The 27,883-nt window shown below is 27.0% G+C and overlaps 1 protein-coding gene across 1 annotated transcript in view; it reads left to right on the top strand.

The window, feature by feature from the left end:
* Positions 1 to 26,854, top strand: part of LOC100215349 (laminin subunit alpha) — a 45,259-nt gene extending 18,405 nt beyond the window's left edge. The window contains exons 12-24 of the mRNA XM_065800443.1: positions 2,252 to 2,579; positions 5,022 to 5,156; positions 11,011 to 11,219; positions 16,996 to 17,254; positions 17,748 to 18,086; positions 18,527 to 18,678; positions 18,948 to 19,169; positions 22,088 to 22,211; positions 23,019 to 23,161; positions 23,241 to 23,450; positions 23,607 to 23,738; positions 24,011 to 24,154; positions 26,217 to 26,854. Of these exons, the coding sequence (XP_065656515.1) occupies positions 2,252 to 2,579; positions 5,022 to 5,156; positions 11,011 to 11,219; positions 16,996 to 17,254; positions 17,748 to 18,086; positions 18,527 to 18,678; positions 18,948 to 19,169; positions 22,088 to 22,211; positions 23,019 to 23,161; positions 23,241 to 23,450; positions 23,607 to 23,738; positions 24,011 to 24,154; positions 26,217 to 26,543 (2,724 nt within the window). The 3' untranslated portion in view covers positions 26,544 to 26,854. The remainder of the gene's footprint in view (positions 1 to 2,251; positions 2,580 to 5,021; positions 5,157 to 11,010; positions 11,220 to 16,995; positions 17,255 to 17,747; positions 18,087 to 18,526; positions 18,679 to 18,947; positions 19,170 to 22,087; positions 22,212 to 23,018; positions 23,162 to 23,240; positions 23,451 to 23,606; positions 23,739 to 24,010; positions 24,155 to 26,216) is intronic.
* Positions 26,855 to 27,883: the final 1,029 nt, after the last annotated feature.

Here is a 27,883-nt window from a genome sequence, read left to right as displayed (position 1 = left end):
TTATATCATAAACTTTAATCAATAGGCAACCTGGAATAGGTTAATTTATTACGATTTCTCTGAAAATTTCTTTTAAACAAAGATTATCCAAATTAAAAAAAAGATATCTATTTTTATTTTGACTGTAGCAGTTTTCAACAAACAAAATTAACTTTTCTTTTCTATCATTCTTGTTTTTAAAATAATCATCTAAAATTCTTATTACTTCTTTAGGTTCTTTATCTTTATTCTGCATAACAATATATTGCATTTATCTGCAGCATTTTCTGCATAACAATATATTAGTTGCTTTTAGAGAAATAATGTTAATGATACCAAAATTGATTATAGATAAAAATTTAAATATAAAAATTCATTATAGATAAAAATTTAAAAAGATGATATTATATTAACAACAATTGTTTAAATTAAATTGTTGCTATGCAATATTGCCTTTTTTTCGTTTTTATACCTCTCCTCCTATGAAATTATTTCATTTTCTTTGACTTGATTTCATTTTCAACTCTCCTCCTATGAAATTATTTCATTTACTTTGACTGTATTAGTTGAAATAAAAAAGAAAAACATGAAAATATAAATACCGAAACAAAAATTGATTATTTAAGCAAAAATGTCTTTTGGTTATTGAGTTTGTTAAAATAAGTTTAACTGTATCAAAACAGTTTTTTCGATGCTCAAATCAAAAATTCATTTTTATGTCAATAAAATAGAGCATTTAAAGCAATTATTTCAAATAAAATTTTTCATAATCAGTTTTTTTTTTAAACATTATACATTTATATGCCTTTAACCAAAATAGTTGTTTTTAAAAAAATTCAGGACGCCCTTATGTATATACATGCTGTTAATGTTAAACATGTTGACAAGAGCTTTTACCATTGTTTATTTGATCCACAAGTTACGATTTTAATCTATACTATTTAAATAATTGTTGTTTTTCATGTAACAAATCTAAATTGTCAATAAATTTTATTTAATAAAATTATAAAAAAATTATAAGTAAAGGCAGAACATATTCCAACTTTAAAAATCATTTCATAAAGTTCAAGTTACTCATCAAATTATTAACTTAACTTAAATAACAATCACTTGTAGAATTATTCAATATTAATGAAATTTTAAAGCTATTAGAACTATATTATGGATGTATGCCGCCATATTAGAACTATATTATGGATGTATGCCGCCATATTAGAACTATATTATGGATGTATGCCGCCATATTATTAGTATTAGTATTTTTTTTGATAATAGTAATATTATAATTTAGTAAAGAAAGTAAGTTTTAATGATGGCAGCATATAAATGTGTTGATAAATTTAAATTGTTATGGCTGTTCAAAAATCTTCTCTTTTTTACTGGTTCATCCATAAGAATTTATTCTGCCTCTCTAATTTACGCATCTAATTCTTAAGTAAGCAAAAATGCATTGTAAACATAGTTGGACCTGCTCTTGCAGTCAACTTCCAACCATTATCACATCGTCTTAACATTGCTTCTTTTTCTCTTTTCTATGTATTATAATGGGCACTGCTCTAAAGAGCTACTGTCTCTTGTGCCATCTACTAAAATTTATTCTAGTGTTACTCTTCATTCAATTAAGTTTTATCCTTTTTCTGTGACTGTTCCTGAGTGCTCCAAAAACTCTTATTTGTCTAGTTTTTTTCCTTGAGCATCAGTTTTTTGGAATTTGCTTCCTTCATCTTGCTTTCCTAATTCATATAATTTGTATCCTTTAAGTCGTCTGTTATTAAGTCTAGTTATCTTGCTTAAACTTCATTTTTTCTCTTCCAGCAACTTCCAACTCTTATAGTGGTTGTTTGCAGCCTTGTTGGAAGCAAAGATGAAAAATACAAAAACAAGAAAACATGTTTTCCTTAAAAATACTAATTACAGCTTCTAAAAATCCAAGTTGTTTAGTTTATGTGAAAATTAAAGTTAATTGAAATTAATAAACACTTTTGTTAACTCAATTACAATAGTTTGGCAAATTAAGGAATACTAGATTATTACAAAATTTAAGGAAGGCTAGGTCATAAGAATTAAAGAAATACTAGATAATTACAAATTTAAGGAATGCTAGGTTGCTTCAAATTTAAGGAACACTAGATTAATACTTAAGTTAGGAGATTATTTTAGATAACTACTGGTTCAAGAATATGTTGGTGTCAATTTTACCCTTTGGTTTTTTTCTTCATAAATAATTTTAAAAATTTTGTAAGAAAAGTTGAGTGTTTTAATTTTTTTTTAGAGTTCTATGTTTTTTGTTCATGAATCTTATTTTGATGATAATCTTCTTGTTGTAAAAAGAACTGAATTTCAAGAAAAATTTGAAAAGTTGTGTGTTGATTCTAACAATATTCCTCACTTTCAACCCCAAAACACTTTCTGCGCAGATGCTCAGTTTACACTTACAACTGAATTTACTGGAAAAACTTACAGATGTGAATGTGATAAACTTGGTTCAAAGTTTTCTTCATGTAATAAAATTGGAGGTCAGTGTGCTTGTAAAGAAGGTGTTGTTGGCAGAACTTGTAATAAGTGTAAAAAAGGTTTCTACGGTTTCCCAAGATGTCAGCGTGAGTGAACAAATTATTTTTATTTTGGTATGTTATATAAGTGATTATCTGTAACAAAATTAGGCTTAATGTTTAAAAAATATCAATTTGATAATAAATCTTAAACATCCCTTTTTTACACCTAAAACATTTAATTTCTATTGGATAACAAATCAATAATAATAACAATAATAAATAATTAAAACAATAAAAATAACAATAATAAATCAATAATAATAATAATAATAATAATAAATCAATAACTATTAATAAGTCAATTAATAGTTATTGATACATCAATTAATATTTATAGATTTGCACAAAAATTTGCAAATTGACATAATATCCTATTTTAATTTTTCATAAGTTGCTTATAATAAAAGTTGTTTAAATTTAAATGAAATTTAGCATTAATTTAAAAGTGTATTTATATATATTATTATAGTGTAATTTTATTTCCAAAATACAGTTTTTTTTTTTAAAACATCAAAATTTTTTAATGTTTTGTTAAGTTTAGTATTGTTTTTTAGGTTGATAGGTCGATGCAATATTTTATTTTTAATGCGCTAGACATCTAAAAATATTTTAAAATACTTTATTTTAAATTTAAAATAAATATTGCTTTAATAAGTACTACATAGTTTTGCAATGACAAAAAAAAGCAAAAAAATGTTTATTCGTTATTACGGTTTTGTGACGGTCTTTATTGTAAAAAAGTTTGTGTTGATTAATTTTTTTAAAGCTTTATCATAATTTTTTTTTTAAATAAACTTTTTTAAATGACCAGAATAAGAATTTATTAAAAAGCATATTAAAAAAATTTAAAATATATATATATATATATATATATATATATATATATATATATATATATGTATATATATATATATATATATATATATTTATATATTTATATATTTATATATTTATATATATATATATATATATTTATATATATATATATATATATAAATATAATAGAAAAGAACTATAGAGCTTTAATAGTTTTTAAAAAACTATTTAAATTTTTAGTTTTATATTTTCAATTGAAAACTTTTTAAAAATAAAATATAAAATTTAATCTAAGCAAACTATTTATTCTAAAAACAAAAGAACTTCAAAATACATGAGTTTTTATAGCTACGTTTTTAACTTAATACGTAAAATACGACTTAATCAAATTGAAAACAATAGATACACTCATTTAATAATTTAAATAAAATCTTTTTTTATAAATAGGCAAAAAAATTTTGTTTAAGTTTGAATTACATAATAAAAAAAAAACAGTTTTCAAAGTATTGAACTCTTTCATTCAAGTTTTAATTACAAAAGCCTTCACTTATAATTACTTACTTTTTCAATTGGTGCTATCTTAATAATATAATATCTTAATATATAACTTCAGTGTAATTTTTGAACTTTTCAAAGAGAAATGAAATGGGAGAAAAAAGATAAAGTTTATAAATCAAGATAACAATTAACAGACAACTTAAAAGATTGCAAGTAATATGAATCAGGAAAACAAGATGAAGGGAGTGAATTCCAAAGAACTGATGTTCAAGGAAAAAAACTAGACAAATAAGAATTTTTGGAGCACATAGGAACAGTCACAGTAAAAGGATGAGACTTAATTGAATGACAGGTAACACGAAAATTGAATTTTAGTAGGTGGCACAAGAGACACTAGCTTTTTAGAGGAATGCCCATTATAGTATTTATAGAAAAGAGAAAGAGAAGCATCATTACAACAATTTGACAATTATTGAAGGTTTCAACTATGTTTACAATGCATTTTTGCACTTTTTCTAAAAGAGAAAGGGAAGATCGGCTCCAGATATGGCAAAAGTATTCCATAAAAGGGCGGATTTGAGATTTATATAGATATAGAATAGAATCCGGAGTAATAAAGTGGCAAGTATGATAAAGAGATGCTTAGAAATCATATATCAAATCCATTCCAAAATTACCATATGCTAATTTTGCAATGTATTTTATATATGATTTCCAAGAAAGGTAGATGACTCATTGGGTACATTACCATTCATAAATATAGGAAGATCTAGATTATAAAACATACTTAAGTTTGTTATACACAAATAAATTGCATAGTTGGCTAATGTTGGCCAACTTAAAGCAGTTTGCTAAGTAAATTTGTAAACCGATTTTATAGAGACAAACAGAAGTTTTTTAAGATATTATATTTGTTAAACTTTCTTATTGTGTTTAGGGTTGAATCAATCAAAACATTAGAAAGTTTAAAAACATAAGGTTAATACAGTATTTAACAAAGCATAAAATAAAATAAATTATAAAAACTTTCTATGGAAATTCTCTTCAGAATATTTTTTTGATATTTATGTTTGTTTTAAAAGCTTTGTGTCAAAAAATTTAGGAATGAGTAGTTGTAAGTACAATAATATATTAGATATAAATATTATTAGATATAAATATTTAAATTTTTAGCATGCAATTGTTTCATTTTGGGATCATTAAATGCCGAATGTGACAGACTTGGTTATTGCAAGTGTCATCAGAATTTTAGTGGGACAAAATGCAATGAATGCAAAGTTGGTTATTGGGGATTTCCTTCATGCAAAGGTTTAAAAATATTTTTCATGTATGGTTTTAAGAAATATCTATAACATAATAATTTTATATAGTTAAATAGTAATATAGACTATCATTAAATAAATTTTTTTAGACTAAAGTACCAAATATTATACTGTTATTTTTTTACACAACTATACCATATCATTACTAGTGTACCAAACTAATGAACCATACCAATGTGTATACTAGTGATAAAGTAACATATCCCAGTGTACTAATGTGCTATACCTTAAACTACCATATGAATACCAATATACCAAACCAATTTTCTTTATCAAATCACACAGTTCATTGAGTCATATAATTTTCTTTTGTTCAAACTTTGACACACCTCTTATTTATAAAAAAAGCAGCAAAAATTCAGCCAAAAATGTTGGGCAGTTCTTAAAATACCACGATTTTAATTTTGACTTTTGAAAAAAAATTCTCAATAAAATGAGAAATAAGAATAGAAAATATTTGAAAATAATTTGAATGCTTTTTCGATGCAGAATTCAAAAAGCACACTTTGAATGATGAGATATGAAGGGGACATGCTTAAAGTTTGAGAAAATCCCAAGACACATCTGCGTAAATCTCAAAACACATCTGCATAAATGTTTTTTTTGCTATTAATAATCTTAGTTTCTTATAATCTTAATTTTCACAAAAAATTAAAAAGAAAAACAAATTAAATATATACAACTGTAATTTCTTCCTCTTTTTTTTAATTGTATTTAAATATATTTAAATACAATAAAAATAAATTTTAATACACAAAGTTATAAGAAACATACAGGACATTGGTTGGTAAATGCACAAGAGTTTTTAAAATATTATGGAGTTTTTAAGGTAATATAAAGAAAAGAAAATTTATTTTTTACTATAGTTGTTCACAATATTGTTACCATTTCTTTTTATTTCTTTCATTTCATATTTTTCAAAATGGCCAGAACTAGAGCTAGCATATAAAACAAAAAATTTTTTAAATACTTAATGTTATCGATAAAAAATTAGATGTCTCTTTGAAGCCAGTTAATATATGCAGGTGGACCTTTTGGGCAGAGAAACAAAAGTATTGCATTCTTCTAAGTTATTTAGTTACAATGCTTGTCCACTAATTTTTTAGACTACTGCTACATAACCTCCTATAGTGACAGCTTTAGATTGATAAACATCTTGTTGCTTTTTAAGCTTGTGGAGTATTATCTACATATAAAAGTTAATAATTCAATGTATTAGCATTTAAAATGAATTCTTTCTTTCATATCTTGATGAGCTAAAAATTAAGAATTCAATCTCCAGATCTACCAAAACATCAAATGGCACCTTGATATTCTATTATCATGGTTGAAATATGAGATTGAGTCTCTGGATCTGGATAAAAGTTTGATGAGTTTTGTCAAGCTTTTCATTAACATAGTGATCAACATTATTTATAAAAGGTTTGTAAGAAATCCTGGCACCATTGAAAGTTTTTATCTCCTTCTTGACTTCCAATAATTGATTTTGACAATAAGTAAGTCTATTGGTGGCTTTTTTTACTATTACCAAATGTCAGTAACTCCATCAAAGATATAAATGTTTTGACTGTAAATGTAACTTGCCTCCAAAATTGAAGAAGAGTTTTTATTAGAAAAAACAGAATTTAAGAACAGCAGAATAAATTTCCTTCAAAGTTTTTGACAATTTACAAATTACAATATGACGTGAACATCGATCTTAATTTTACTTCTTTATCCAACAAACTTTGTTTTTCTGATGAGTTCTTTTTTATGTGTGAACTGCTGTAAACTTAGTAGCATGAGAAGTCCAATATATACAGAGATGAAGTCCAATATATCAAGATTACATTTAGCAACTGCACAGTTGCAGCATTACCAGTAACAATTTGAAGAATATTGTTCTCTCCAATATCCTTGATGCACGAAAAAACAAGGTAAATAAAGTTCATGTTTCTGCTTAATAAATTTGTCTAAGCAACTGTCAAACTGAAGCGCCAGTATCATTCCATACATTCCTATGGTTCACTAAATCTTTTTGCTATTTTTCCCATTTACTTCTTTAAAAGTAGCTTGTATGATAACGTATACACAGGACATGAAAAGATTTATTAGCAATAGCATTAAAAGAAAACCACACATGAGCTAAGTAGGTGTTCATTTTCTCCTTTTCTTCTTTTGAAAAACTTGTATCTGAGGGAAAAACTTGTAAGGGAAAAAGGGAGGGAAAAGAAATTCTTTTTACTTTTTTTTCCCTCACTTTGAGGAGCCACTCCTGGATCAACAGAGACAAATCTATCTATTGGAGCTCTGTTTTCTTTTACTTCCAACATTTAATATTTCTTTATCTTTTTTTTTTCTATACATATGAAGTGACCTGGCAGGCTTACCATTAGCTGTGACAGACCCCTTGAACACCATGGTAGACACAAGGTTATTTTCCAGCCTTGCTGCAAGGTAGCTAGACACTGCTCCCAGATAGAAGGTTTAGGTTGAAGGTAAAGGTACCTGGATTTTTTCTTCACAGAATTATCAGGTGGATTTAGTAGATTATTGCTAAACAAAAATTTGCTCCTAAATTAAGAACTTGATGATTTTTCAAGTCATAAACTTGTTGTCTTTGGTGCTGCAGGTAACTTAAATAGACCCTATGGAGCAGAAGTAATCTTACAATTTAAAATTATAATGATAATGTATAAATGTAGGGCAGGCAGAACTTAAGGGACTTCAACTTTAAATAATGTAGGATGCTTTGGTATTACAGCTCCCCCCCCCCCTCCTGCTCATCAAACTTTAAGTCTGTTATTTCAAAATGTTTCATCTTGGTATTAGCAAATGACGCCAAATCAACAAAAAACCACTGCAAAATTAATATTATTTTAAAATAATAACAGTTATATGCTATCATTTAACAACATTTTACCCTAGAGGGTTAAGAAAATATTGAGGCAATTAAAATTAGTTTAATAAAATTTGAAAAATATTTTTAGCACCCTCACCCTCTTATTATTTCCTTTCGCCACCCTTGTATTAATATATTATTTTTTTAATTTTTTAATTAAATTTTGATATTAAATTTAAAATGCCAAGAAAAAAAATATTTTTTATAAATTTAAATCCAAACAATAGTCCAAATATTTTTGATAATTTAAAAGTATACTATTGTAGTTGTCTCATCAAAATTACTCATATCTCTAACACAAATATAAAAAAATAGGAAAAAAAGAAGATTAAAAGAATATTTATGAGAAAGTTATATATCTTATACATCTTTTTGAACCTCTTGACATTTAAGCAAAATGCTAACCGTGTGGTTAGCATTTTGCTGAAATGTCAACTGCTGAACGTAATAAAACTGATTTAGTAAATGGGACTTTCTATTTACACCAATCTCCACATTGGTTTCAAATCCTGATTGACCAACATCTTTTCTTATTTCAGTGAACATACTTTTAATAACACATTCAGGCAGATCATGTATTTTTTTGATATTAAATACTGTCTAAACTAATCTTTTTTTTAGAGAACTCTCCAAAGTGAAGATATAATGATGTTCCACATGTTGATAGTTTAACCTTACTCTGTTTTTCATCCCCAATAATTGCTTATATAAGTTATTCATCTTAACCGACTGTTATCCAATTCATAACCTTTATACTCTCATTGAGCTGTATGTTTCAGCCATTCTTCTCAGTTTTGTTCCATGAGAAGGATTACTTCCAAGACACTAAACCTCTTGATAGTCTTATTAATGTTTTTGTGAACAGCTTTTAAGGTTTGTTTTGAGGTCAGACCAAGAGATCTGATGGCAATCCAAATAGTCATTCAAGTGAATAATGATATGGTACTTCCATCCAAGTGATATACTGATGTTAAACCTTTCTTCAACATAATTGTTCATGTAGCCCATGGAGTCAATGAAAGCTTTAATTTTTTAACCATAAGATGGATCTAATGTCATTCCAAAACAACTCTCAGTCACCGCAAATAAAATGATACATCTCATTAAGATTTTAAAGTATATTATTAATATTTTGTTTACTAATACTTACCTGTTATGAATTTTTCTTAATGTGTTAATACACTTGTGGTACTTCAGTGGCGCTACTGTTATCATCTCATCTAATGACCTTAGAACTTTTTGACAATTAGTTCCATCTAGTCTTCCACCATTGTAGTTATGCTGAATAACTGTTTTTTCTTCTAAGAACTTAGTTAAGGTCTTGTTCGAAAATAGTACTCTTGACACCTGTGTGATAATATGCTCATAGAGAATGCAGCTCTGGTGGAGGTATAACATCTAATACCAGGCTGTCCAGGCTCTCATCAAAAAGACATGGGTTGATGACATTAAAAAAGTTCTGCATCAACTTATGTGGTTTCTCTACATCAACAAGTCGTTGATACTGATGGAATAAACTACCAAAGGTTCTAAATTCTCCTAACTTGTTCTTTGTACCAATACAATAAGCACATGCATATTTCCCACCATAGGCAGATAATCTTAGCATGATGTTGATAAGCTTAGGATCTGATGCAAGGAAGTACTTCCATTCATGCAGTTTGAGAAGGTGGACAATATGGACTAAATTGTAGCTGCTTTCTTTCGGACAATTGTCAATAAAATAACTTTGTTTACACCCGAGTCTTTTTGGTTTCTTAATTGTTCCTCAAGTTTTTCTGATTGAAAAAATAACAACTTTAATTGACTCTTGGCCGCTGTCAATACCAATCCTCAATTGATTCTTGGAGAACAATATCTCTTTGTTTGCATATTTCATAAACAAGCATAGATATATCTTCCACATATACTACATCTTTTTGAACCTCTTGACATTTCAGCAAAATGCTAACCGTGTGGTTAGCATTTTGCTGAAATGTCAACTGCTGAACGTAATAAAACTGATTTAGCAAATGGGACTTTCTATTTACACCAATCTCCACATTGGTTTCAAATCCTGATTGACCAACATCTTTTCTTATTTCAGTGAACATACTTTTAATAACACATTCAGGCAGATCATGTATTTTTTTGATATTAAATACTGTCTAAACTAATCTTTTTTTTAGAGATACTCTCTCCAAAGTGAAGATATAATGATGTTCCACATGTTGATAGTTTAACCTTACTCTGTTTTTCATCCCCAATAATTGTTTTTTAGAAATTTTGATGTTACATGATCAGAAAATTTAAGATCTTTTAACATAATATTTTTTCTAAGTTTTTAGCAGTTGATTTTCTATTGCAGGAGTGTCTAATACCTCTTCCTATATATTCAAAACAATCTTCACACATTAAGGCATTAGTATAAGAACTTAAATTTGAGCTACTTGTTTTTCCTGGGAAAAGATGGGGTCAACTCCCTTATATCTCTAAGTTATTTCTTATTTGCACTTCAGACACATTCCAGAAGAAAAAAAATTCACTTTAACATCAAAACCTTTATCTATATGCTTCCTTACTAGATTTTTTAAAGCAATTTGAGCTGAATTTTTTAGGGGTATACATTGTTTGTTTATGTTGCAACATCCAAAACAGATTATACCTTTGCACTCCTGATGATTTCTTTTCCAATTCATTTACGTTTTTTCAAATTTAATTTGTTCCTGCTAAAATACATATATATGTTTTTTCTTGTGATTTAAAATTGCATTTATAACTAGTGTTGCTTCTTAGCAGTTTTAGTATATAGTAGTTTACACTTATGACTTATATTTGCATAATGAAATCTACCAAAGATATTATTTTAAACTTCACAATTTCAAAAATTTGTGTTTTAAACAAAACCATTATCTAAAAGATTATTATATAAAAAATATATCTTCAAATAACCTTTTAAAGTTTTTTAAATTTGTTCTAGATTGTTCATGTGATGAAAGAAGCTCTTATACATCAGCTTGCCGTAGCTATGATGGACAGTGTCCATGTATTCCAAATTTTGATGGTCAACAATGTGAAAAATGTCAAGTAGGTTTCTACAGCTTTCCAGAATGCAAAAGTTGCAACTGCCATGCTGCTGGCTTATTAGTTTCAAACGCTAATCCAAGTGGATGCCATGATAATGATCCAGTAATTCCATATAAATTTTATTTTATATTAGCTTTCTAAATTTCATAAATTTTAAATTAGTTTCTTAAATTTAATATATCAGTTTCCTAAATTTATAATATTTATGTTATTCAAAAAAAAATCTTACTTGATTCATTTGTAATAGAGTTTGGTTTCGTTTCATCAATTTATTTAAAAGTTTTAGTAAAATGATGGTGCAAAGTTATAATCTCATTTCAATTTAACAAAATTTGATGATGTATTGAATTTAAAAATTGTTACTTTGTTTTATTGTTTTATTGCTGTAACCCAATTATTTGATTTAGTATGTTTTTTAAATGTTTTCTGAGATCATTAAGAGGTATGTTTTTCCAGGCATTGCCTTTATCAATTAATTAAATATTGTTTCCCTTCTGCATAAAAACGTCCAGCTAAGATGCCCTATATATTTTTAATGGGATTCAAGTCAGATGAGAGGGCTGGCTAAACTAATAATTGAATTTTTTTTCTGGTGAACCATAGAGTATTTGACTTTGCTCTGTGAATTGAATCATTTAAATAATATTTCATGAAAATTTGAAACCTAAATTATTTTTTTTTATCTGGCTGAAAAATAAAAATTTAGGTTATCAAATTTTCATGAAATATCATTCAAATGATCATCCAACAAATTTCTATATCCTTCAGCATTTAATTTTGTATTAATAAAGCTGATTGTATTTTTTTTGTGGAGAATACACAATTTCCAAAGAAAAAGAGACATGCGCAATTTATTGATGTTGGCAAGCATTGATCTTTTAACACTTCAATACTTTGTGCAATAATTTGCTTGATTTTTTATGAAATTATTGATTAAATTTGGCAAGAATCTCAGTTTGCAAGCAGTTAATTTTTCATTTTGTATTATTTGATGCAATGATCTGTAGGCTTCAATCTTGCTTTTTATTTTGTCAGAGAGTATAGTTGAATTTTTGTTGTTTTTATTTTTTGGCTTACAGTTGGTTGCCAAATTATTAGGGACACTTTGCTTTTTAAGTAATTTTAAAGTTTAAATGATTTTCGCGATCAAATAGATTGTTTTTAAATATTTTTTTGTGTGTATTTTAGTTACTAATATTACCATAATTGTTTTTAAACTGTGGCAGTTGTGTCAGTCTACCCTATTTGTCAAAAAGTTAGGTTATTACTCTATTAGCTGTCAATTGTTGAAAAGTATGGCTGGAGTAAGTTCAAAATTGATTTCAATTATTTATTTTTGGAACCATTTTTGCAAGTTTTTGAGCCTTTCATTGTGGAAAGAACCATGAGACAGGACCAGTACAAGCGAGTACTGGAAAACAGGATCCTGCCCCAGGTCCAAGAATGTTTCCCTGGTAATGAAGAGTATATGTTCATGCATGACTCAGCACCGTGCCATAAAGCAAGAAGTGTTACAGCATTCCTAACTGGAAAAAAAGTGCGTGTTTTGCTATGGCCAAGGAATTCACCTGGTATGAACCCCATAGAAAATCTGTGGAAGTTCATAAAACGGGATATTGCCAAAGAAATCATCACTACCAAGCAGTAATTGATAGAAACCCTTATAAGACTGAGGCATAGTAACCCTAGTGCTCCCCTCCCCTCCAACACAATGCAAAAGTCTGCATAGAAAGCATGGCTCAAGGCCTGAAAGCCGTTATTGTAGCAAAGGGTGGCATTACAAAATATTAAGATTATTACCTTATTTGTTATGTTAAAACTTTTTATAAAAAAATAAATAGCTTTGAATAAGTAATTATGTTGTTTTACATTCTAAAAAAAGCTCTCTAACAATAACACCAATAAAAAAATAACTGTAAGATATGTATTTATTCATTAAAGTAGTTTATACTTTAAAATTTCTTAAAAAGTAAACTGTCCCTAATAATTTGGCAACCCGCTCTACATTAAATTATTATTTAAGTGAACAAATTGATTTTTCAAACAGAATTCTTTGATGTTTTAATTTAGTTGGGGAGGTTATAATTATGCACCATGATTTTAAAATAATTTTTAATTTAAGTTAAAGTATAAATAGATTTAATTGAATAAATAGATTTAAATAGAATTAATTTTTTTATTTTGTTTAATTCAAAATATTATTTGTAAATAGAATTTGATGAATAAACTTTCAATATTTCTATACACATGAGGTTACAATTCTGCCCTGCACTGTAAAAAATTAGTTAATAAAAACTTAAAAAAATTATAAGTTTACTTATAAGCATAAATAAATTTATAACATGAAAAAAACATAACAAATTGATGACATTAAAAAAGTTTAAAAAATAAAAATAAACAAGCCTAACTTATCTATAAAAAAAATATATATATATATTCATATATATATATATATATATATATATATATATATATATATATATATATATATATATATATATATATATATATATACATATATATATATATATATATATATATATATATATATATATATATATATATATATATATATATATAAAATTTGATACAAAGATCTTTCCATAAAACATAAAAACAAGGTCGGCGATTTTTTGCAGACCTTAAACACTTTTAGGTTGGCATTGCCAAATATATATATATATATATATATATATATATATATATATATATATATATATATATATATATATATATATAATACATCGTCGAATATATATATATATATATATATACATTTATATATATATATATATATATATATATATACATGTGTATATAAATATCTATATATATATATACATTTGTATATATAGTATAAATCAAAAGAAATATATATATATATATATATATATATATATATATATATATATATGTATATATATATATATATATGTATATATATATATATATATATATATATATATATGTATATATATATATATATATATATATATATATATATATATATATATATATATATATATATATATATATATATATATATAGTTTGTTACATTTGGGAAGCACGGAAGGAAAAAAGTGATTCTTATGCCAACACATACGTCACTTTTAATTACTTTTGACTTTCGTCCAACATTTGCGTGTTGGACGAAAGTCAAAACCATTAATTTAATTACAAATTAATCGTTTTTTAAAAAAACCACAAAAACGTAAATTTAATTGACCAGAATGTTTTTAAAACTATTCTGAATGTTTTTAAAACATTCTGAATGTTTTTAAAACATTCTGAATGTTTTTAAAACATTCTGAATGTTTTTAAAACATTTGAATGTTTTTAAAACATTCTGAATGTTTTTAAAACATTCTGAATGTTTTTAACAATATAAACAATGTTTTTATTTTTATTTTTTTAATTAAATCATGCGCGGAGTGTTGCTACATCTACTATCTTTTAGCCTGACCCGCAAGGGAGTGCTGCTACATCGACTGAGGGTTTGGTTGGGGCAGGCAGTCTAACAATTAATAAAAAAAAAAATTCCGGTCTTGCATTTTAATTTTTACTTTTTGTCAACAAAATATGGAAAAATATTTCGAACAACATATAAGAGTTCTATATATATATATATATATACAGCGGTGGCCAAAAATTAAAGACCACTCATTTTTTTTTCAAAATTTATTTTTAACCTTAGTATAATTTTATTTTGGAAAAAGGTATCAAAAAAAGAAAAACATTTTTAGAAAGAATTTTTATTGTATTTTATATTTATTATAAAATAATTTATAATTTTTTTACAAAATAATGTTAAAAAATTAAAAAACTGATCAGTAAAAAATATAAATGGGAAAACAAATTGGACAAAATTTTAAGACTTTAAGTTTCAAAAATATTTCAAAAAGCAATAAAAAAATAATTTAGAAACGTGTTGTTCCTCCATTTGTTTTCAAGCACTCTTGTACTCGTTCTGGCATTGAATTCAATAAAGTTTTGATTACTTCATCAGGCACATTTTTCAAATGATGAGAGATAGAAGATTTCAAATCTTCCAAATTGTAAAGTTGTTCTTTACCAAGCTTGTGATCAAGCCATGACCATAAATTCTCTATTAGATTCAAGTCTGGACTATTGGTAGGCCATGGAAGCACTTGAATTTTATTAGAATTGAACCAATTGCTAACAACATGCGCTTTATGACACAGCGCTTTATGACATTATCTTGCTGGAAAATAGAGTTTTCCAAAATTTTGATGTACCTTTTTTTGTTAAGTCTACCATCGAATAAATGAAAAACCCCAACTCCACAGGCACTCATACAGGCCCAAATGCCTATTGAACCACTGCCTTGTTTTGTTCGTTTCAAAATGCATGATTCATCGAACCGTTCGCTTGGAAGTCTACGCAACATTACGCAACCTTTTCTGTTGTCTACCTCAACATTCATTTCATCACTAAAGACCACACGGCTCCACTGATCTGTTGACCAATTTTTATGTAGTTTGCGCCACTCTTTCCTGGCAAATTTTTGTTTTTTATTTAAGGGTGGTTTTTTTGCAGCAGCACACCATAAATAATTTAAATTGTGGAGGACCCTTCGCACAGTTCTATGGCTTGCTTTCAGACCATTTGACAGTGTCCATTTCGTTGACAAGTCTGTAGATGGTGCTTGTCTGTTTTTTTTCATTAATCTCACTATCGAGCGAACATCACGGTCATTTGAAATTTTATTGCACCCAGTCCTATGACGATCATTAATTGACTGAGTCTCTTTGTATCGTTGAATTATGTTAATAATGCAAGAGTGAGACCTTCCGAGCTTTTCTGCTATTTGTCTGATGCTATAGCCTTCTTCTTTTAATACAAGAGCCGCGTATCTGTCTTTTTCTTCGATCTTTGCACGCATTTTTGCAATATTTTTATATCTTTATTGCAATTCAAAAAATAAATGTTTATTTGATATCGAAACTCAAGTTTCGACATTTTATTTTATAGCCAACGTAATAAGCAATTAGGACAGTTAAAAAAAAAAAAGGATTACTATTTTTAATAAGTGCAAATTAAAGATTTGAAAGTGGTCGTTAAATTTTGTCCAATTTATTTAAAGAAGACTTATAAGTACTCATCAGTTTTTTAATAAGTTAAACGCTATTTAATTAGAATTAGATTTAAAAAATTATACCACTTTAATCCGTATGTTTTAATTAACAAGATATTAAAAAAAAATAATTAATATGTTAATTAGAATCTTCTTAATTTTAATTTAAAGATTGATAACCAACTAAAAAATTAGTATTCTTTAATTTTAGGCCACCGCTTTATATATATATATATATATATATATATATATATATATATATATATATATATATATATATATATATATATATATATATATATATATATATATATATATATATATATATATATATATATATATATATATATATATATATATATATACATATATATATATATATATATATATATATATGTGTATATATATATATATATATATATATACATATTTATATATATATGCATATGTATATATATACTTATATATGTATATGTATATATATATTTATATATATAGTATAAATCACAAGAAATATATATATATATTTTATATATATATATATATATATATATATATATACATATATATATATATATATGTGTATATATATATATATATATACATATTTATATATATATGCATATGTATATATATACTTATATATGTATATGTATATATATATTTATATATATAGTATAAATCACAAGAAATATATATATATATTTTATATATATATATATATATATATATATATATATATATATATATATATATATATATATATATATATATATAAATAGGACCTTTGCACATGCAAGAAAAATGTAGAAGGTGATGATTGTGGATTATGCAAAGATCACTACTTCAACATGACTTTAGGAAACCCAGAAGGTTGTCAAAAGTGTAATTGTTCTTTATTTGGGACAATAAGAGGTTCAGAGTCTTGCGATAAAACAACTGGGCAATGTATTTGTCAGCCTAATGTTGAGGGTAGAAGTTGTGATAAATGTATTGATGGTTGGAAAGAATCTAATGCTACTGGTATTTTTAGTTGTGAATGTAAGAGATTTTTTATTGTAAAAATTTAAAATTTGCTTTTATGTTTGTAGTTTTAAATAAAAACTAAACTTAAACATGTATTCTTAAACAGGGGTATATTATTTTGGAGTATAGTTAAGATGCATTTTCTAATAAAAACATTTAAATTTACTTTTTTTATTTTAATATGTAACATATTAATGAGGGATGGCAAGTCCCAAAAAAAACTTCTTAACCTCAAGACCCTAAATCTTGTACTTTTTTTTATGAAGTTTGGAAGTTTCTAAGCATTTTTGGAGTTTCATACCAAATCCAGCTCCAATCAAAAAATTTAGGTAAAAAATTCTCAGAATTCATTTTTGTGACTCTCCATCTCTGATTTTATGTTTCACAACTATTATATAGTTAAATTATATATTTTTTTAAGTTTCACAACTATATAAGCTATATAAGCTGAACTATATATATTTTAAAAGTATTCATTGTTATTTTAAAAATGAGTTTTATGCTTAAGCATGCTTGTGCAGTAACAGTGGATCAGTCAATCAAGTGTGTGACAAAAAAACAGGTCAATGTATGTGCAAGAAGTACTTTTATGGATTAAAATGCAACCAACCAGTACCTGGGTTTTATCTACCTATTCTTGATCATATAAGCATCAATGGAAGTAAAATAGTTCCTGTAGCAAAGTGGATTAATAATGGAATTGTAGAAGGCATTAAAGTAAATGGGAGTTATGCTACAAATGTGCAGCAAATGCATATTACAAAAAGTGGAATTTATTTCCTTTTGATTCACTACTCTCTGCTCAAAAATCAAACTGCACAAATAGATTTTGAAATTTCAAATAAAGGTTTTTTTTTTATTTGTATTGTTTTCAATGCATGAAGTATATTTTATATATATATATATATATATATATTATATATATATGATGCGGTAGTGGTGTAGTGGTAGTGCGCTCGCCTCATAAGCGAGAGGTTCCGAGTTCGATCCCCACCACGTCCCTGGTAGTACCGCGCTCAACTTGTTTCTCCGTGCAGCGGTCTTGTTCGTCAAGGTTCAAGTTTCGGAGTTATAGAGTTGAGAGAGGGTTATAACCACAATTAAGTAGCCTCCTCATCTGTAGTGGCCTTCTGTGCCTTGGGGAGGTGAAATAACAAAAATATATATATATATATATATATATATATACATATACATATACATATATATATAAATATTCCTTAGTAAACTATTTACATTTATTTTTCCTATAATTATGTTTTAATAATATTTGTGACATTTTTTAAGTAAGGTCTTTCTCTGCTTCTCATAACCTGAGTCCATCCGCTTATCTTCAACCACAAATAGACATTATAAAGAAAAGAAAGAAGTACTTGAAGCTTAATTTGACAAAGGGTGTATGGAAATTAAAAATGATTTTTTATGACACCATTGTATTGGTAAGTGTGTGGTGTTTAAAGTTTTCTTTATTAGTAAGCATTTTAAACAATTTATAATCAATATTTATTTAAACTTTTAAATACTCATTTAGAAAATAATTAATTTTTTTATTTATATAACACTTTATTAATGAGTTGCTAAGTTAATGTGTTATAATAATGTGATGGTGCAATGTTTTCTTTCTAAATGAAAGTTGTTGCATAATATATATACTATTTATATATATGCATACTATACTGTACAACTATATTTTTTATTTGTTATTTAGAAGCAAATCACTTTGGTACCATATTTAAACAATTCTTCAATTCAGTCTCATTATAATCCATGCAGTATAAATGATAATCAAAGTTATTGTGCACTTTATACTTACATGGATATTTTTAAAGACAATATAGTAATTATAGATGCAGAGAACAATAACTTAGAGTTTACTCTGATGAATTATCAAAATAGTTCAGCGTTTAATAAAACTGTTGTCCTACAGGATGTATGTTTTTTTAATTTTATTGTTTTTATATATTTTTAATTAAAAGGTTATGTTTATATTGACTTTTATTTTTAAAAAGGTTTTTTTTTTACTAGTTTTTTTTTTTTTTTTATTATTTGCTGCTTGAAATTTTTTTTTAAATATTCCATTCCTAACTATTTAGTGTGCACAATTATCCTATTGTGCAGAATCCTGTGTCTATTCTGCAATCTATTGTGCAAAATCCCAATTATCCTATTGTGTGACACCCTGTTATGCCTGTAGCTTCAAACCTCTGTTGATAAACCTGAGTTTTTTTTTTCAAGCCATACTGTTACATAAATCTGTTGTTCTTTAGAACATACACTATTGGAGTGATATTATGGATATATAACATTGAGTGATCTAGAATAAATGGTTTAAAATTGATAATAGTCAGGCCCAAATTTGAAATTTTAGGGACTAAAGCTAATAATAAAAAAATCATAAAAGGAACACCTTATATCATTTACTTCTCAATTACAAAACATGAAATTATTTATTCAAGTTTACACTTGTTTAGGTTATTTCTTAGAATGTTACTTTCAATGTTATGTACTGGCCAATTTTATGTAGTTATTTATTATTATAATAGATAAGATTCTAGTACAAATGTTTATTTTTGAAAGAGCATGATAAAAATAAAATTTATCAAATTGAAATATTCAGATGCTGGTATTTGACAAACCATAACAATAAAATCTAGTTTTCATAAATAAAATTTAACAGACAACAACTGAAATACACCCAGAAATACAACAGACACCCACTGACCGAATGTATTACCAAGAAGTTTTCCTGAAGTTCTTTCAAATAATTTCCGTATCTTCAACATCATCAGTTTCAGTTGTTTTTTTTCTTTTCGCTTGTTTCATAGACACTTCTAAGTCATCTAATATGTCATTCAATTATATCATTCAATATGTCATTCAATACAGTAAGTCATTCAATATGTCAAAAATTTATGACTTAGGAATCACTCTCTTCTTCAGTTGTTGAATACATTTGTATTCAATTGTCATTGATCACAAAAATGATGTTCTGAGCAGTAAGAAATATCTGCATCAAATTTAAGTAGTAGCTTAGCTTGGTGAATATGTAAGTTCTGTGGTGAAGCAAGTGCTGTGGTGAATCAAGTTCTGTGGTGAAGCAAGTCCTGTGGTGAAGCAGCCCCTGTGGTGTAGCACGGGTTCTTGGGCTGATGTCTTTTCCCTCTCAGGTTAACCCATTGTTAGACATGCAAATCACTCCAGCTTCCTCTGCTAAAAGTGTATATTTATTAAACTCTTCTATGGCTTGTGGTCCAGACAACATTCCTGTCATAGTCTTACAAAACTGTTCTCCAGAACTCTCTTTAATTCTCTCTAAACTCTTTAATTAGTGACTGAGTCTTGTTTTCCTACCTGCTGGAAGATGTCATTTGTTGTTCCAAATTTCAAAAACTCTGGTGAACATGCAGACCCCTCCAATTATTGTTCGATCAGTCCTCATTCTGTTATTAGCAAAGTCTTTGAGTCCTTGATAAACAAATTTCTCACATCCCATTTTGAGTCAAATAACTTACTGTCAGACAATCAATACAGTTTTCGATTTTCTTGCCCTACAGCTGATTTGCTAACTGCTGTGACTGAAAGATTTTATTGTGCATTAGATGGAGGCAGAGAGGTTAGGGCTATTGCTCTTCACATAACTATAGGTTTTCAACAAAGTTTGTCATGCAGGTCTTCTCCATACGCTTGTTTCATATGGTGTGTCTAGTAAAGTTTTTGAGATTATCAAATCATTTCTTTTTAACTGCTTTATTAAAGTCATCATCAAAGATCAACACTTTTCTTTATTTCCTGTAACTTCTGGGGTACCTCATGACTCTATCCTTGGTCCTGTTTTGTATATATTAATGATCTTCCCAACAATCTTACATTTAAAGTAGCTTTTTTTGCTGATGACTCAATTTTATACTATTTATCTCTTTTTGATTGCTTAGAACAGGCTTAGAACTGATCTTGACTCTGATCTCACATCTGTAACAGATTGGAGCTCACAGTGGCTTGTAAATTTTAACTCAAACAAAACTTGCTCAGTGTTGCAGCACTGTCAACATTCCTATATTAATGAATAGCAATCCTCTCACTGAGTCCTCTTCTTTACCTCTTCTTGGATAATAGTTTACTACTGACTTTTCATGAAAACCGTATATAGAATCAATTGCTAAATCTGCTAAGCTTGCTTCTCTTTACTGTGCTTGGCATTTTCTCTCTCCTGATTCCATTCTCTACCTCTACAAATCTATTATTTTTCCCAGTATGGAATACTGTTGTCGTATTTGGGATGGTTCTTCTAATGATGCTCTTTCTCTTCTTGACAAGGTTCGAAAATGCATTGTAAATGTAGTTGGACCTGCTCTATATGCCAAGCTTGAGCCTCTTTCCCATCACCGTAAAGTTGCATCTCTTTCTCTTTTCTACAAATACTATCATAGTTGTTGCTCAAAGTAGCTATCATTTCTAGTTCCATCAATTAAAACTCATTCTTGTTTGACTCGTCATTCAGCAAAGTCTCATTTACTGTATCTATCCCTGCATTCTCTAAAAACTTTTATCCATCTAGTTTTTTTCCCCGTACTTCAACCCTTTGAAACTCTCTCCCATTTTCATGTTTCCCTGATTCACACAACAATCAACTTTTCAAGTCTTCTGTCAACTGTTTCCTTGCTTTATAACTCTATTTTTTTTTCTAGTAACTCCCAACTTAATAGTGGTTGCTTGCAGACTTGTTGGGAGTGAATCAGAATTTAAAAAAAAATTTATACTGCTTTATGACAGTAGTGTGTTGTTGTTTTATTATAATATGCTAAAGAAATTAATAAATAAAAATAAGTTAAAAGGGTGTTTTCTGTTTAGACATTGAATATCTCATCTGAAGCTCGAGAAATGAAAGAATTTTATGTTGTTGTACAATATCTTAGCTTTGTAAGATTTACTGAAGTAGAGTTATTCGTGGGTAATGAAGAAGAAACTGAAATTGGTAATTGACAAACTCTTATTATGAATTTTTTTTTAATAAAAGTTTTTTTTCATATATTTACTTTCCCAAAGCTCAGGGATGCAACTTTAATTGAAGAGGCAACTTTTTTATTTATAACAATTTTCTTATAGATTTTTTACACTTCTGAAACAAAGATGTATCAGAAGTGTTTTTAATTTAACAAATTTGTTTTTAATCAAATTATTATATTGGAAAATGCAAAAAAGATTATTATAGAGATTAAATAAGCTTCGGTAAGAAGGCTTCGTTAAGAAGGCTTCGTTAAGAAGGCTTCAATAAGAAGGCTTCAATAAGAAGGATTCAATAAAAATGGTTGGTTTTGATTGATTTTCTCAAGTTCTGATAATTCAAATTGAAAGTTAGCAAAGTTAACGAAGGTCAAATGTGAAAATGCATTGCATTCTATCAAACTTGAGATTTTTGATTTAAGACAACTTTGTTTTGATATTAAAAAGTTAAACTAAAACATTTATTAAAAGTTGCTTATAAACTGTGAATTAGAAGTCTTAGTTTAAACTCTAATAAACCTCCAATAAACACCTATTTTCTAAATAAATTAGTATAATTAGATTATATATATACATCTATATATATATATCTATATATATATATTGTGAAGTCCTTGCTAACATTAACAAAAAATAATCTGAAAAGTAACAGTAAACAGTTTCAAAATTAATAAATTTGTTATAAAAAATATTTAAAATAAATAGAAGCAAAAATAAATAATAGCAATAAAATTTAAATTTTGTAAATAATTTTTTTGAATTATTATTTATATTGTAGGTCACTTTTTGCTTCCTGAATGTCGATACGAGTTTGCTTGTAGGCAAGTGGCACTAAATAACATTACAAAGCATAGTTTTAAAGGAGGTTATTTGAAAAGAAATCTGCGTTTTAAAGTGTTATCTGGGGGTCCAATATACATAGTAAGAAAACATAAGCCTTGTTTGGTTTTTTGTTTGTAATTGGTTTTGTTTAGGTTTTATATAATTCAGTTTCTTTTAGAAATTCATTTCATTAATTCCAGCTCAATATTGGAGTACAAATTTTATCAGACCTAGCCTATATTGTATACATTATTCTTCAAAGTGCATTAATGCTAGTTTCCTTGTACCAGCTAAATCATTTGAACTAATGCCAAAATTGTCAAATAATTTCACACTTGGTCTTCCACCAAATGTTAATTCTTATGCTATTCTCCTTTCAAACGAACAAGTAAGTTTTTATAATTTATAATACATGATGGTAGTTTAATATATTATACTCTGTCATATATATATATATATATATATATATATATATATATATATATATATATATATATATATATATATATATATATATATATATATATAGATATATTCAATATAGCGAAGTCTTCGTTGGGCTATGAAGCTCTCTCAAAACTTTTACTATATAGTGCTTCACTACTATCAGCCTAATTTAGATGGGTTTTATGCAAAGGTTGTTGTGTCCACAGATCGCAGAGCAATAGCATCAAAGGTATACCTTTTTTTTTTTGAATTTTTACCTGCTTTAATATACTAATCATTTTCAAAATTAATTTATTTTACATAATTAACTAATAATTTTTATTTTTATATTTATTATTATTTATTTATGTATCTTACAAAATATTATAATTTTAAAAGATCAACATTCAAAATTAATGTTTCATTGATGTGATGTTTATATATTATTTGAAATGCACCATGTATTGCACTGTTTTGTTTTAGTTAAAAAGTATATATTCATACAAGTTAATTATTGTTTAGGTGTATTTTTCTTATTGTCCCAGCATATATGGTTGTCGTACTACTCTGTATTACTTTCAAGAGGATTTTATTGAGCCATTTTATTTAAGTGGAAATCATTTTCGTCTTACATTTACTTTTCATGGGCTTGCATCAGTTTGGCTGGTAATTATTTAACTTTTATATAATTATGATAACTTTTCCATAACATTTCAATTATGTTTATTTCTTGTAACAACAATTCTTTTCAATAACGAATGCATTTACAAATATATGCACATCTGCTAATTGCACATCCGACTAATGAAATTTGAATTGCACAAATTTGCACATTTGCACATATAGAAATTGTACGTCTACGCATCTTTAAATATTTATGTACATTTATATACACAAATAAACATGTATATATATATACATATATATATGTATATATATATGTAAATTATGTTAGTGTATTTTACAAATAGAGTGCTCAATATTCTTATAGAACAGAGCAATAATAAATTAGTAAAAAACACTTATCTAACTTTTTTCTTCTACTTGAAGTTTCACCATTGCTGGATCATCAGGAAGACTCTTCCTGATGATCCAGCAATGGTGAAACTTCAAGTTGAAGAAAAAAGTTAGATAAGTGTTTTTTGTGTCGTAAGAAATGGTGCAAACCTTTTTAACTCCTTTACTGGGTGTATAGTTTGTTATATTCCTCTGTTCAAGTACCTTTTTAGGATAACTTTTACAACATGAGGTTTTATATTGTTGTGCAAGCTTTTTTAAACTCTGGTGCATGATATTGATTGTTGCTTCTCAATTTAGGTTTTGCTTTCAGTGGACCAAAAGAGAGCTTTTTTATTGACACGGTAATGTTAACCATGCATTTAGGCTTAAATTGGTTTTTCTGGACAGTTGTTTTCAAGGATTCTCTAATACCCACCTATGAAAAGTTTGATTGTTTGCAGCCAACTTTTCTTAAGTAGATCCAGGACTTTTTTTCAGTGAAAAGATCACACAGCTGCTATATACCTTAATTGAATTTAGAAATTTTGCTGAAAAAAGGGTTCAATCTTTGGTTCTCTTTAATTTTTACTTCTTTATCTTCAAAAACCCATATCAAGTTAGGACCCAACCTGGTTTAAGTTTTTAAAAATGAAAGCGTAGGTTGTGTATAATTTTTTTTAATGCTACTTTATGAAAACGATGCTTTGGCTTCAAACTTAGGCAAAGAAATGTGCAAGAAATTGACATTAACAAAGACATCAGGGGGTTTTATTTTTTTCTTTGGACGATTTTTCTATTAACAAAGACGTCAAGGGGTTTTATTTTTTTCTTTTGACAAATTTTCTATTAACAAAGACATCACGGGATTTGATAAATAAAAAAATATATAGTAAAAAGAATACTCAAATTTTGTTTTAAGCTAGTCAGCTCACTCCAAAATTTTAAATAAAGAGTTGTATTCAATGAATAAAGATGTCTGAATCTTTTATCTCAAAATAAAAATAACTTATAACAGAAATGGAATAACAGAAAAAAAACTTTTTCTGATTTTATTTCTAACGCCTTTTTTACATTGCAAACTTACCACTTAAGCTTAGTCATCACGAATGCGATGAGCTTAAAAAAAAGTTTCTAAATTTGCTATAATTCTAAATAGTACTTCTCGAGAAAAAAAAGCAAAAAGTTTTAGCTGATAAACAACTATAATTACGCAGAATTCAGAACAGTGCAGTTCCTATAGATCCAGAGTTTGACCTCCAGAGATATTTTAAATGGTACATCACTTATTATTATATTCATAAAAGAAGTAGCAAGTACTTTCAAGTACAAGCTTATGTATGACAGCAAAATAATCAATAGTACAAAAATGGCTTTACATTGAGCAACTGATTGAAGCTCTAATAAGCATAGAAAAACATCTACAAATATCAGAACGATGCAGCAGCCGATGCTAACGTATTACTGGAATTCATTTGTAAAAAGGGGAAGAGCTTTCAAATAATTTAACGATGTTATAAGAATAAATTAACGTAATAACTTTATTTGTTTTGATAAACTACTTGTATTTAATTTCTTGAAAATTTTAGATTTGTTTAAAAGTTCTTCAAATTTAATTTATTTAATTTATTTATAGTACATTATTAAATTTTAGATTTGTAATCTTTTCACCTTTTTGATCGTCTTTCCGATTAGGTACCACTTTAAAATTTTCTTCCTCTTTTTTTTTTAGGATCGAGTATTGTGTATACAGACTACAGAGTATGTGAAAAATCAAAATGTTTTAAAAATCGACCCATTTGATATCTCAATCAGATATCTTCAAACATGTGTTGGGCTAAAGTATATAAGTGACGTAAATATAGAATTTTGCAGAGCATTTACATTTGAATTAATTGTCGGTATGGGTATTTTTCCAAAACCTTGTGCATGTTGTCGCAACGGCAAAATATCGTTATCAGATTGTACCGGGGACTGCTTTACCTATGAAGGTGAACTTTACGAAAACGCTTTTACTTGCAGTAATACTGAAAACAATTCAACACTAATCATCGTATAAACGTTAAAAACAGAGTTTCTTTTTGACATCAACAAGGATCTCATCAAGGATTAGAGTATACTGTTGTATGCTTATTAAAACAACACATAAAATATGAGATTCTAATTTTAAACTAAAATTAAAATAAGTTTCCTTGTAACTGAGTTTTCTTATGGTAATGAGAAAATGTAAAATAAAAAAAGTATATTTAAATTTAGTTATTAAATATGTGTAAAAACTTTTAACATAGTTTTAAAGTTATTTTTATACTTTTATAAACTTCTTTTAAATTACCGATGTATTCTTTTAAATTACCGATGTATTCTTTTAAATTACCGATGTATTCTTTTAAATTACCGATGTATCGCTTTCTATCTATAACCATAGTTTATAGACTTAACTGGTTTGGAAACTCCGTAAAATCTATTGCTTAACCTTTTGACACAAAAATAGAGCGTAGATGAAGCGTGGCCGTACACACAAACTTTTTAACGGTGTTAATTGCTAAGTAATATTGTAAACAGATCAATCATTTATTTCACAGACTATCTGTAGTGATTGTTTATAAGTGAATTTTTTGTCAAAACCTTGATCAATCTTTATAAAGATAATATATATAATGTTTTCATCTTCAGATAAATGACAAAAAAAATCATGAAAAATGGAGTAATACCGACTCTACTGCTGTCTATAAATAGCTGTAACAGTACTTTACCAAATCAAAGAATGCCAGGAAAAGTCATTTTACCTGAGACTAAAAAAATCAACTAAGTACTATGATAAACTTAGTGACATTTCAATTCGAATTTCTAATCTAAAACTTTTAAGTGATTGGATAACAGACGTGAAAGAAAATAAAATATCCATTTTGAAAAATGTTTAAAATCAATTTGTTCTTCCAGAATTTGAGATAAAAATAGATGAAATTTTAGGATATAGTTTGGCAGTATATGGGTGGATGGTCTCTGAATGTCATCCTACCTACTCATACTACAAAAGAAGTATGCAAAGTATAACTGTGATAAATTTAATTGCTGTGCTTGAAAGTTATCAATTATGTATAGGTGTGCCAATTCATGAAAAGACAGCTAGTACCATACACCATTGTATACCTTTTAAATTAAATCCACATTATTGGAATACACAATCATCACCATTCAATCATGTCATATTATAGAAATATTAACTGCAATATTTTATTTAAAAACTCAAACAGATCAAGAAATGTTTATTGACAAACAAATCAGTCATTTATTCAAAAAAAAGAAGAAAGTTAAGCGTCACAATGAGCCAGCCAAACTAAATGCTGCTATCTCTCTGACTTCCCCATCGAGGCTTAACAATGCAGCAGCACCGCCTTA

Source organism: Hydra vulgaris, chromosome 06 (genome assembly GCF_038396675.1).
Source record: "Hydra vulgaris chromosome 06, alternate assembly HydraT2T_AEP".
NCBI lineage: Eukaryota > Metazoa > Cnidaria > Hydrozoa > Anthoathecata > Hydridae > Hydra > Hydra vulgaris.
Note: the sequence above shows the minus strand (reverse complement) of the source record. Positions and strands in the feature narration are given on the sequence as shown.